Source organism: Monodelphis domestica, chromosome 3 (assembly GCF_027887165.1).
Source record: "Monodelphis domestica isolate mMonDom1 chromosome 3, mMonDom1.pri, whole genome shotgun sequence".
Taxonomy (NCBI): domain Eukaryota; kingdom Metazoa; phylum Chordata; class Mammalia; order Didelphimorphia; family Didelphidae; genus Monodelphis; species Monodelphis domestica.
Window position 1 is genome coordinate 481,616,791 of NC_077229.1, and position 13,922 is coordinate 481,630,712.

General features: G+C 33.1%; 1 protein-coding gene across 2 annotated transcripts in view; it reads right to left on the reverse strand.

Moving 5' to 3' along the window:
- Window positions 1–13,922, reverse strand: part of MAN2A1 (mannosidase alpha class 2A member 1) — a 205,452-nt gene that overhangs the window by 117,884 nt on the left and 73,646 nt on the right. For both annotated transcript variants that reach the window (XM_007486486.3, XM_007486487.3), the window contains 3 exons: window positions 12,554–12,740; window positions 5,590–5,767; window positions 1,833–2,032 (listed from right to left, as the gene is read on the reverse strand). In XM_007486486.3, the coding sequence (XP_007486548.1) occupies window positions 1,833–2,032; window positions 5,590–5,767; window positions 12,554–12,740 (565 nt within the window). The remainder of the gene's footprint in view (window positions 1–1,832; window positions 2,033–5,589; window positions 5,768–12,553; window positions 12,741–13,922) is intronic.

Below are 13,922 nucleotides of genomic sequence, written 5' to 3' on the forward strand. Positions count from 1 at the left end.
CAACTGCACACTGTTCTTGATGAACAAATCTGTGGTCCCTTTGATCTAGCCAAACCAAAGCCTTACAATGCACTCACCATGAAGAGGTCTTCAGGAAAATGAATGGAAATGGCATTGCAGATACATAAAATTCAGTAATGTCAACTGAGCACTGTCATAAGCCTTTTACTCTTACTTGATTGATCCCCTATCTCCCTCCCAATACAGGTAGTTCTGAACCTTCCCTTTCCTCAAGTCTTTCCAAAATCTCCACTAAGGATTTTATCTCTTACTGAGAAAATTGAGGCTATTCACCTTGTGCTCCTACCTCATACCTCCTCTTAATCTAAAACAAAACAAAACAAAAAAGTACTATCTTTTTAAATCAAATTTCTGATGAAGTGTTATTCACCTAAACTTAGGTTTGTTTTTTTTTTTACAAGGGTTTTTGTACACATGTTCAAAATAGACACATATAAGATCTATTTTGGTCAATTTGATATTTGTTATAAATAAAAGATCAGTCAATGCCTAAGTCAGTGTTGGCAAACCTTGGAGATCACATGCCCAAACTACACCTTCAAGTTGCCTGTGAGCCCCTTGAATTAGCCCAAACAGAAGAAGTGCTCACATTAGGTTCCTGGGCAGAGGGGCAGGGCATGTGAAAATTGTCCTCAGGCATTGTGGAGAGGGAGAATAGAGCAGGCCCTCCACCACCCAGGGAACAAGTGCCACATTTTCGCCATCACAGGCCTTAGCTAACTACTCTATGACCTTGTTTCCAGAGCCTCCCATCTTTTTTAGCAGATTCTCCCCTTCATATATCCTACTCTAATTTTTCAATTCTTACCATCCACTAGTTGATTTCAGTCCCCCAAATCTTAAAATTTATGAAATCATGAGTCAAAAAATAATATTCACAATGATTTTTAAATTTTTTCAAGTATTTTTCCATCTAGAAAATGATAATAAAAGGTTTCTTTATCTTAAATGTAAAATGGTTTTGATATCATTTAAACCAATATACAAAAAATAATTTTATTTTTTATAACTTGAAAATACTAACACTAATATCACTAATATCATGTTTGTAAAAACATAAAATTTTATGTTAAACCAGTAATACTAATAATTCCTAGGACTATCAAAGAATGAGACTGTCCACAAAAGTGGATTCAACTATTATTTAAAAGGACACAATACACATAATTTGTTTTCCTTAATTATAAATATATTGATGATCAGTACTCCCTCTAAAGTCAAGGTCTTACTAAAAGAATGCCACCATGATGTTTTTTTAAATTGTACTATGCTTACTTAATTTTTCTTGAAGGATATATTTCAAATCAGGCTATCCTCTAAAAATTCTTCATACTATCAGTAATTTAAGATGGAAAACAAGTATAATGTGTTTGGATTGGACTACATATTTTCTGAGGTTCCAGACAACTCTTGAGATTCTTTGATTCTGAAGTTACTCAACCAAACTTTTTATGTCATATCTCAATTAAAACTTAATAGGATTTCACTGGAATCTGAGAGGTTCTCCTAAGAGTAAAAATGTATTTCTTAAATAAACAGGCTTTAACACATAGGTTTGGTTGCTTACATCTGGGATCGTTTTTATATTCTAGACAGCTATAGTTGCTGGATAGGATATCTCCAAAAAAATGAAGCATTAATGAATATTACTTTAGCTGATAGACAATTAGTATGATGAGAGGGCAAGGAAGCAGAAATAGAATACAAGAATAAACCTTAGGATCTCCAGTTAGTTAGTTTACAAAATAATTTGAAGCAATAAAATTATTGATTGATAGGGTATGTACTTTGAAATAGTTATACGTAATTACCTTAAGTAGGACTCCATTATTCTATCCATTCGTTTATAAAAAGGTCTTGATGTAAAATATCCACTCCAATAATGATCATCTCTGTCAGCATATGTGAAGAAATCTCCACTCAGAACGGGAAATGATTTAGTACCTTTTTTGAGTTGTGTATCTACTGTATGCAAAGCATCAAAATAATCTGATAAAGTCCCAAATTGTATCTGTTTAAAAAAAAAGCAATATAATAATTATTATCTTCAACTAATAGTTCAGAAGTTATAAAATGGGAATAAAATTTTCAATTTGGAATGAAAACACTTCAATACAATTGAAATAATCAGAGGCATTTCAATAAAATTTGGCAAATACTAATTAATGACTGATCTTTTATAACGAATGTCAAATTAATCAAGGCAGATCTCATATGCATCTAGAATGAATGGGAATACATTTATAAAAGAAAAAATAAGAAATTTGGGTGAAAAACACTTGAATTCCTACATTCTCTCTGAAAGTGACAATCAACAAACCCAGATATCAGGATTTTGTAAATCAAATAAAATTTGGAACAAAAAGTAGAATATTATATAAGCTTGAGAAATAACTTTGATTAAGAGACTTTAATAATGTGAGAAAACTATTATAGTAACAAGTCATAAAATAAGATTGTTTAAGAATTCTATTCTGTACATAAAGGCAGAGAAGGAAGGGTACAATACAGAAACAATGAAAAAATATAATCTATTTATCCATTTGAAACAATGCTATTAAACCAAGGGGTTTTATGGCTAGTGATTAAAATTGTTTAAATTTTTGAAAAACATTTGTGGGTTACATTTATCTTTAATACTTAAGTAGGGAAAAATATAGGCTTGCACTAGACAGTCTTGTAAAAATATATTAACATATTCAATATAAATAGTACTTTTGTGGACACTTTCTAAACCAGGGTTTCCTAACCTTTTTGGTGTCAGAGACCCCTTTTCATAACAAGTTTATTATACCATTATTATATCAAAAGAATAATATATATACCATAGAATAAAATACCTAGGATTATAAGAAAAAGCAATTATACTGAAATAGTCATCAAAATTTTTTTCCAAAAAGTTTTTTTCATGTTCTTCAGATTAAGAACCCCTTCTCTAAAACATAAAACTGTAAGTTATCCATTTCATGATTTTTACATATAATGTTATGTGAATATGTGTAAATGCAAAAAATATGTATCATATTTTTCTTGGCTTCATTTCCTATACCTAAGCATGTTAACAGCTTGAACTACAAAGTCTTAAAAAGTAAAACTAAACAACCATTTATTTGTTAATTTTCTCCATAGCAAAAGGTAAGCTCTAAAAAGAAATCAAGATATTTGAAAATGAGAAATTTCATTTAAAATGTAAAGGAAATAAATTGAAGCAAATCAAGAGTGTCTTGAGAACTGAACAAGAACTTACCTATTCACTCAGTATTACTTTGATAAAGTAGAAACTGCTTTTGAGCAGCGAAAGCCTTAAATATATGGCATATGCATATATAAAGATTTTAGCAAAAAGCAGCACAAGGCAACAATCAGAAAGATTCTGAACTTAATAAATACTGAGACTGAAGTGAAGCCACCAGTAAGATTCAATAGAAATCATTAGACAAAAAGGGAAAGCCCACCCAGTACTATTTGTATATGGAATAATTTTGGCAAATACAAAGTCATTTCTATTCTCTAGGATTCAGTTCCTTCCTCTGTAAAATGAAAATGTCAAAACTAAGAAATATCTAAGGTCTCTTCCAGCTCTAACATTGTATAGAAACACTATAAAAAATGAATGGTTACAATGGAATAATGGTTAGGGATAATTAGGTGGAATAGAGCACTAGGCTTAGAATCAGAACAGTTCATCTCCCCGAGTTCAAATTTGGCCTCAAATACTTACTAGCTGTGTGACCTTACACAAGTCACTTAACCCTGTTTGCCTCACTCAAATATAAAATGAGTTGGAGAAGGAAATGGCAAACCACTTTAATATTCTTGCTAAGAAAACCCCAAAGTGGGGTCACATGACTGAAATGACTTAACACCACAACACAGTGGAATGAACATCTTCCAAATGCTTTAATTAAAGACTTCCATTAGTATGCTGGTTATTTCCTTCCTTTCCAATTACAAGAAAAGGGAATTAGGTAATAAACTACAAAACCTAAACAATAAATATAAATTCAACTGTAAGATTCTTAAGAGTACAGATTTTTTTTTCTGTTATATCTACAGTACTTAACTGCACTTATAATAAATGCTAATTGAATTAAAATTTAAAAGAAAAAATAACCCCCATCTATTAGTTTAGAGTTCAAAAACAAAGACAAAATTATTTTTTAATTGACTCGGTGCTCTGGCCTTTCAAATACATATTAGATATCTACTTATAAATTATTAATATTATTTTATTATTTATATTAATAAAACACATTAATTCCTTTAATGAAGTATATATAGTTTTTAACACTTTTATTTCATTTTTCCAGGTAAAAAAAGAAATTATATCAATAATATAAGTTCTCATCATTTACAACTGTGTATGAATATGTAGTTGTGTGTTAAATGCTTTTCCCTTCTCTCATTTAAGAATATGTAGCATTTCTGACTGCCAGAGTATTGCTAGTGAATTTATTCTCTAGGGACAAATCATTTCTATGTCACATTCATATTAAGAAGACTCAATCACATGGAGGGGGACAAACTGTTAGGGGAAAATAACACTATTCAAAACATTATCACTTGATATCTTCAATAAAATATGGGTTGTCTCCATTCTTTGGGGAAAAATTTAACTCAAAATCTCATAAAAATAAATGAATCAGGAAGCAGCTATGTGGTTCAGTGGATAGAGAGGCAGGCCTGGAGATGGGAGGTCCCAGATTCAAATCTGACCTCGGACTCTTTCTAGATGTATGGCCCGGAGCAAGTCACTTAGTCCCAAGTGCCTAAGAGTTACCACTCTTCTGCCTTGGAACCAACACTAAGTATCAATTCTCAGACAGAAGGTAAGGGTTTAAAAAAATAAAGTGACCAAGTTGGTCAACAAGAATGATTAAGTACTTACTCTGTGGCAGGCACTGTGCTGTACACTAGAAATGCCAAAAAAAAAAATGTCTGCCCTCAACAAGTTAAGAAGTAGGTACATATGAAATGTTTATAAAGCAGACAAAGGGAATCTAAACTGGGAAGATATAAGTAACTAAGGGAATTCAAGAAAGGCCTAGTGGAGAAGATTCCCACCATTTAGTCATCTTAAAAAGAGGCCAGGGAAAACTAAGGGGGCAGAGATGGGGTGATCATAAGAGTATGGAGACAGAGGTATTAAGCTCTTAATGAAATCTGAGTAGATTTCTTAGCCTTATACCTTCTTTCAGCCAGAACCAGATTAAAATGTCACTGGGAAATGTTTAACAAAATACAACATAATTTATGGTTTGTTTTTTTAAGTAAATATGTAGCCAATCAGGACCCCTTTCTATTTCAGTTTAACAACAGTGATATATTTGGATTATAAGAAGGTGTGTAGGAAAATAAGTATAAAAAGGGACCAGAATATTTCTATTTTTCTGACTAAATTCTTAATTTAAATGCCAACCAGAGGACTTTATATTTTGCTTCTGGAGGGGATGATTTTTATCTCAGTAAATTACGGTTTTATATGAAATCTACTAAATATTCTACAAAACAGAGAAATACAATTCAACTTTAACTACATCATTTGTATCTAAATGTTTTTCAAATTACCTTAACATGTAATTCAGGATGAGAATTCAAATAATCAAAAATTTTCTGATAATTCTGGTACTGCTGATCCCATTCTGAGCTTTCACTATATCGGAAATCATCTCCTAGAGGAGCCAAGAGCACTTTAGTACGAAAAAGCTTTGACTTCTTTCTGTACTGGTCTAACAACATCCATGCCCTTTAAAAAACAAAATCAATTTAATAAAATTTAAATTAGAAGAAAAATAGTTACAAATATTGAATACTATGTGCGTTTATACATGTAGATATGACAAAACCTGGTAGTAATGAATAAAAGTTAAGTTTCAAGACAAATAAATTTGTTGCAAGAATGATATATTTTAAATTGTCTCTGTAATTGATAGTTTTATTTCACATTCACTTCCAAATATATCTCTCTTTTCCTCTCCAAATCTCAAATCTCTCCCACCCTTGGAGGAAAAAAGGATTTTATTTATTTTATTTTTTTAAACCCTTGCCTTCCATCTTGGAGTCAATACTGTGTATTGGTTCCAAGGCAGAAGAGTGGTATGGGCTAGGCAATGGGAGTCACGTGACTTGCCCAGGGTCACAGAACTGGGAAGTGTCTGAGGCCAAATTTGAATCTAGGACCTCTCATCTCTAGGCCTGGCTCTCAATCCACTGAGCCACCCAGCTGCCCCCGAAAAAAAGGATTTTAAAAGAAAAATAGTTTATGAAAACCATCCTATTCATCAATGATTTCAAACAATCTATTAAATAATCAACATCCAGAGTTCTCTGTCTCCAAGAAAGAATAGGAATTTTCTCTAGTCTACTCCCAGAGTGAAAGAGTCAAAAAATATAATGTTCATTTTCTTTTTTATTGTTCTTTGAATTTAAGAATATTGTAGTTGCCACAGATATTGCTTTCCTGGCTTCATTTCATTCTGAATGTGTTCCTAGTAAGTTTTCTCATGGTTCCCTGAATTGCTCTTATTTGTTTTTCTTATGGTACAGTGTATCCAATCTGCTAACAATGGACATTTATTTTGTTTCCAGTTTTGTGTCAGCAGAAAAAGTTCTGTAGTGGATAATTTTGGTGTAAATGAGACTTGAGTTTCTTTCTCTTGAATGTATACATATTTAGTAATGGGATGTGAGAATTAGCAAGTTATTTTTTTAAAGTTGTTTGCTAGAATAGACAATCAATTTGCATATCCACCAAAAAAAATGAACTAATATGTTTGCTTTTCCAAAGCTCCTCTAATATTAACTATTTACATTATTTATGACAAAAAATGATTTAGAGTAATAGCTATAAAAGTTTGCATAGTTTTTTTGAAAACTGTTTACATACATTGTATTATGGAAAAGATCTTGGTCTTAAATATTGTCATAATTTCTTATACATATTGGACACTGGCCCCATCAGAAATATGAGATGCAAAGAATTATTTTTACCTAATTGAAAGCTTCTCTTCTTTATCTGCACTTTCTATTTAAGCAGAAGCATTTCAATTTCACATGTTCAGTTTTTGTTGCCACATTTGTGAAAGATAACTCATTTATATATAATTCTTATGTTATGTGACTTTTTATATTGAAATTTGAGAATCCATTTTGGCACATGAAAGAAGAGGCTGCTTTAAAACTACTTCTGTTTTTGTTAACTTGCCTTCCAGTTTCCCAAGAAATTCTCATCATAAGTACACAGTGGTTTTGGTTTTATTGAACACTGAATTACAGAACTTGAATACTTCCATCTCTTTATCTGAACTGTCCCACTGATTTTTTCTGTTTTTTTTTTTAATTAGTACCAAATACTCCAGGCAATTACTGGTTAAAAATATAATTTAAGGTATAGCAGTACTATTCACCTTTCATTACTACTTTTTTCACTATTTCTCTTAAGATTCTATTCCTTTTTATTCCCTCCTAAATGACCGTGATTGTATAGTACTTAAAGCCATTCAAAACTTAGATCGAAACTTATCATATATTAATTCTCTTCACACAGTATGATGAAGACAAACTGATATTGTTGTTCCTCACATATGACACTCCATATGTAATCGCTATAGTTTTACACTTGTTGTCTCCCAATCCTGAAAGATACTCCTTTCTCACTTTCTCATTATTCAAAAGGGCAATATTGTCTGCATTTAAATTTGCATCTTTTGTTTGGGTTTCCCATATTACAATTTTTATTACTTTGTGACTTACAAAGAATAGGGATATTTTTGCTTAAAGTTTATCTTTAAGTTTATTGCATCCAACATGAAGGTACCATGTGAGACAGAGAAATACATACTCTTTATCTTTACTATATACATTCAAGAAGTTACCATCAGTTTTAGTTATCCAAGTCCTCCATCATTTTATTTAATTCTGTTTTCCTTTTTACCTATTATAATAGCTATAAGAAAAGGTTAAGTCTATTATAAAAACTGCCTAAATAAAGTTTTTTTTGCTATTCAGTTAATTTTTACTTTTGTTAGATTAGATACTACACCACTTAGTATAATTGTTTTACCTGTGGTATAATATAATTTTACTTGTTATCTTTTGGTATTGTAAATATTGATTTTTTTTTTTGCTTGTCTAATAGCTTGGTAACTACTTCTCTGGAATCACTTTGATATATAGTAATTTTCCCCCCCAGATTTTTGTCTTTATTGGATATGGTAAATTTTTCTTACCCATTTTGCCATTGAATTTCATTTTATTTAAGAGCTATTTAATCTATTAATCCTTTAGAATACAATTATTAAGCTTGTTTTTTTCCTGTACCTGTGACTTCGGCACTGATTTTTATTCCTTTTTTTTAAGTGAGCACTCTTTAAAAAATTTTACTTATACTGCTTTTATGTTAGTCTTCCCATGAAGCTTCCCCCTCCAACTACTAGCATTTATCTGTCCTACTTCAAATCCTATTAATTTACTTAAATGGTTAATTTAATAAGGATCCATCCACACACACTTCTGACCCTTTCCTTGCCCATTTAGGAAACATGGTTCAAAACTGTCCCCTTCTGTAATGCCTCCCTCTAATCTCTTAACATTCCAGTTGGTTGCTGTTTAAAAAATCTTTTTCATTTACTTTTGTCCTCTTCCTCTTTCTAAAAATTTTGATTCTGATTTCTGTTTTCTCACTTATGGTCTAAACATTCTTTTTCAGATACCAAATCTGAGAGCCCTGCTCAATCTTTCTGGATTGTTTCATTTCTACAGCTTACCTAGTCCTCCTCTTAGAATATATTTAAATTTAAATTTTATTTTATCTTAGTGGAACCTTATATATGCTTTAATCATTCCTTTTTATGGTTGGAGATATCCTAAATACTGGAGCACAAGATTATTCCTATTTCCTTTCCTTAAAAACAATCTCTCTGCTTACAGATAATCATAGCTCTAAGTTTCATATGCATCATAGCATCACTTTCTCTCCCTCTCCCTCATTCCCCTTAATCCTTTCTCCTCCCCGCAGAGCTTCTGTGAAGAGGGTCTCCAACTGCACCCCTGACCCCTAAACAAAGCCCACTATGACATCCCTGAACCCTCCCCACTCCACTAAGGAGATATTTAATGATATTTTCTTTGTAGCTTACAACTAGGCTTCTAGTCTCTCCATCCTACGATAATTCTATTTCATATTTCCCTCTCTTCCACATTTTCCATTACTCACACCACAAAAACTTGTAGTTTTGGTATTGAAGCTGTAAAGTTTAACTGCTACCTGCCTTGGAGTTTCAAGTACAGGGATTTTCCTGTGGTTCAAAGATTTGATCAGTCAGTACTTCATATTCTTAGTATAATTGATGATATGATAAGGAGAGAAGAATTCAAGTGAAGAGGACACTGTAGAACCAATTCAACTGAACTTGTTCACAAAGGGATCAAGAAGAGGAGAGCAGAAGAGAATGGATTGTGAAGGGAAGATTGCTTGGGAGAGAACAGAGGATCAAGGCCATGATGCAGACAAAGATGAGGTTTCTGTAAGGGAAGGCAGAGTAAGATGTGAAAAGCCAATGGACTGTGGTTGGAGAAGAGGATTTCAGAATTCTTGAAGTGGTATATTTTGGCAAAATCTATAGTATGACCACCTTTATGTGTGGCTGAGCTGGGGTGGAAGAGGAGTTCCTGGGAAGTAATTAGTTTGAAGAATTGAATGTTTATTTGAGGGAGTCACTATGTGTGTTGAAGTCCTCTAGTATGAAGTTAAGAATTGGAGAAGAGAGAAAAACTGGTAGGCATACTAAACTCCTTGAGAGAAGAACAGGAGTGGCCTAAAGTCTGCTGCCAACAGCTATTATGATTTGGATTGGGTAGTAGATTTGAACAACATGAATCTCAAAGGAGAAGAGATTACTGACTGAAAGAGGTAGGTAAGAGCCTGAAAGTGGCAATAGGGAGCCAACTTCCTAGCCTCAAACAATTAAAGAAGGAGAATGAATATGGTTCAATTGAGACAAACAGTGTGGCCAGGGAGGCAAACTGGAGAGAGTCTGACATGACTAGAAAGAACAACAAACTTATTTATACTCTCTCATTAGTATTTGCAACTTGTAATCCAAAATAAGATATGCCGTGGTATCCTATGGTGCAAACTCTCCTGGAAAACAGCTTAACCCTCAGAAACCTTTAATCCTAAATCTGAGTAAATGAGTTATTGCACAAGATCAGCCTCAAGTATCTTCCACAAGGACCTTGACAATCAATTTTTATGCCACTCCCTAGCCCCCTACCACCCTCCTCACTAGCCCTGTGATTACAGTTTCCTCACACAAGATGGTGATTCTGCTGGAGTGGGAAAGCCATCCTCACAGGCAAATTCAATAAGCTTTGCTTTGGTTTATAAATTCCTGGTCCAGTTATGTGGTTATTCCTGTTTCTTCATACCTTCTAGATCCTTAAGTGAAGGACGGAGTCAGACCAGGCATTTCTCCCTATCTCGCCTCACTAAAGTATAAACTACTTGAGGGCAGAGATAAGTCTTTTGCCTTTCTTTACATCCCTAGAACTCAACTCAATGTCTAAGTGTCCTACTGGTATAGCTGGTTAATAAATGTTTATAAGCTCTTCTTCTTAACTACCACAGAAGTGTCCCATTTAGCCCACCTTGATGCCCACAACCCTCAAGAATATGGCTCAAATGAAATTAAAATATAATTGGGAAGAGAGCAGTGACATGGATGAGTGGATTGAGGGTCAGAGTTCCTGGGTGACTTCAGATACTTCCTAGATGTGTGACCCTTGATTCTAAGATGGAAGGTTTTTTTGTTGTTGTTTTTTTAATGCAATTGGGATATTTAACAAAAAAATACAATAAAACATACATAATATTACATTTTAAAACTAAGTATGTGGCTCTCAGGGATCTTTATGTATGGATTTGTAGCCCCCATTTCTATATTGAGTTTGACACCACTGATCTGAAGTCTGGGTTCTGACCCAGTTTTTAGCTCAAATTAGTCTTGAAAGTTACCAATGATGCCATAACTTCCAAATTCAATGGCCTTTTCTCAATCTTCTCATTCTTTTTTGACCTCTCCATAGAGATATTTTTTTTATATTGTTGATCACTTTCCTTGATCCTTGATACTCTCTTCTAAACTCTCTCTTATCCCCCATATACAGTCTGTTGCCTATTGATTTCACCTTTCAATATATAATATGGTTCCACTTCTTTAACACAGCTACCCCTCATCACCTCATATCTGAACTACTACAATAGTCTGCTGTTTAGTCAGCGGCACTGTCTGTCCCCACTACAGTCCAACATCTACTCAACCAGCAAAGTAATTTTCCTAAAACACAAACCCAATCACATCACTCTTTTACTTAATATATATTCCATTAGCTCTCCAGCATTTCCAGGATCAAATATAAAATGCTCCTTTTGTAATTTAAAGCCCTTCATAACCTTTCTCATACAAACGTTCCCAGTCTTATTATCTTACACCTCCCCCCACTAACACTCTTCCCTCCATTGACACTGGCCCCCATCTCTGGATATTTTAACTGGCTATCATTCATGCACAGAATGCTCTCCTCCTCATCTTTCCCCCAACCCCACTTTCCCTGGTTTCCTTCAAATCCAAACTGAAATTTCATCTTCAACAGGAAAATTTACCCAAATCCCTCTTATTTCTACTTCCTCTCTCTGCTGAATATTTCTTATTTATGAAATATATAGCTTATGTACTTATCTTGTTTATAAATATTAATGGCAATCAATTCAACAGACATGTATTAGTTGCCTAATATATGTAAAGAATTGAACTAGGTACCAAAAACTGAAATACACAAAGAGCATATACCATTTTCATGAAGATTGTTGAATCTAAGAAGCAAATAAAAGAGAACTTCAACATTATATACTTAATTATAATGAAATTCATTAGTGGCATGATATTTTTTGTTAAACATTATTCATTCATACAATATTGGATTAAATGTTTTATTAAATGTGAACAACTCAGAAAACAGTTTAAAGAATTGTGCAATGTACAGGGTATCCCAAAAGTGTTAGTGCAATTTAAAGCTATTAGAACTTAAGTTTAAACTCTAATAGCCTCAGAATACACTGACTTTTGAACACCCACATGACCACTGGGATCATTATTAATCACAATAATTAATTTGCATTTTCAAATACAATGTATTTTAATGTATTTAAATTTACCAAATTTGTGAAAAGAACGCAAGTAAATTATCAAAGCATATAAAGAGATTCATAAATAGTGAAAGTCAGTGAAGAGACAGGAATAAGAATTGACTAACACTATTATTACTGTTTACCCTCCTCAAAACTCTAGGTATTGGCTATATGTCTGAAACTATAGTATAAAGAGCTATTTTATCAGCTTCCATTAGTATCTGGATATAGATAATGCTAATGTTTCCTACTAGTCATTCAAGAAATTCTAATTTAATACTTATGTGTAGAAAACATATTTTATGACAGAAAAAGAACGAAGACGTTAGCAAAGTTTAAGTGTACCTGTGATTGACATTTCCATCATGTATTGCTTCTGGTGGGACTCTCCAGGGACAGCTGATTCTACCTCCAGGAAGTCGTTTAAAATCAAACTGGCAACATATTTTAGGATCAGGCCCACAAGTGTGGGGAATATCATAACTGTAAAATGGCATCATATGGCAAAATATATCTGTATTAGATCCCAAATCTAAAATTAAGAATATAACAAAGAATATTTTTAACAACTTTCCTCCAAAGTTCTCTAAAAATTTTTTTTGGGGGGAGGATAGTTGTTGGGAGAGATATAAAAACAAATTGTATAAGTCAGTTAGTCAATAAATAAACATTCATTAAGAAATTATTATGTGCCAGACACTATGCTATGCAGTAGAGACACAAAAAGAGGCAAAAGTCAGTCCTTGCTCTCAAAGAGCCCATAATCTAATGGGGAGACAACAAATAAATATGAAGAAAAAAGATATATATAGCATAGGAAATAATTAACAGGTAAGGCACCCAGGATTCCTGTTGGAAATGGAATTTTAGTTATGATAAAGGAAATCAGAGAAAATAGTAGGCAGAAATGAGGAGGGAGAGCATTCTAGGTATAGGAGACAGCCAGAAAAAAAAATCTCAGAGCTAAGAGATGAAATGTAAGGTGTAAGAAGATAGGAATGGTGGGAATGGGGTCAGATTATGAACTATCTCTGATGTTAAAATTTACATGATAGGAAACCATTGCAATTTAATGAATGGGGGTAGGGACTAACATGGCTGAACCTATGCTGTAGGAAAAAATATTTTGCTGGCTGGGTGGAGGAAGAAAGAGAAAAAAATCAAAGCATACAGACCCATCAGCATGCTATTTAAATAAGCAAGGTGTGAGGTGCTGAGGGCTCTACTACAGTGGCAGCAGTATCAGATGAGAGAAAGGGGAATATGAGAGCTTGTAAACATGAAATCAACACACTTTAGCAACAGCTTGGATATGGGGGGACAGGAGGATGTAAGTAATAATGAGGGGCATAAAATGACTACTAAGTTGCAAGCCTGTGGTCTGGGAGGATGATATTGTCCTGTACATTTAAAAGGGAAGGTAAGAAGGGTCTGGGAAGGTTTTAGCAGGAAAGATAAGTTCCATTTTAGAAATATTAAATTCAAGATGTCTACTAGATATCCACTTTAAGGAAAGGCAGTTGGAGATGGGAGATTAGAGGTCAGCAAAGAGATTCCAATTCCATAATTCTGTTTGAAAAGTACATATTGCTGGCAAGATTCTTTACTAGTACAAGTAAGGGGGGGAAAGTTAAAAAGCAAACAAAAAAACCCATTGTAGAATTGAAAAACTATTTCAGAATTTATAAACTTGATGGAAAATAAACTTTATGTT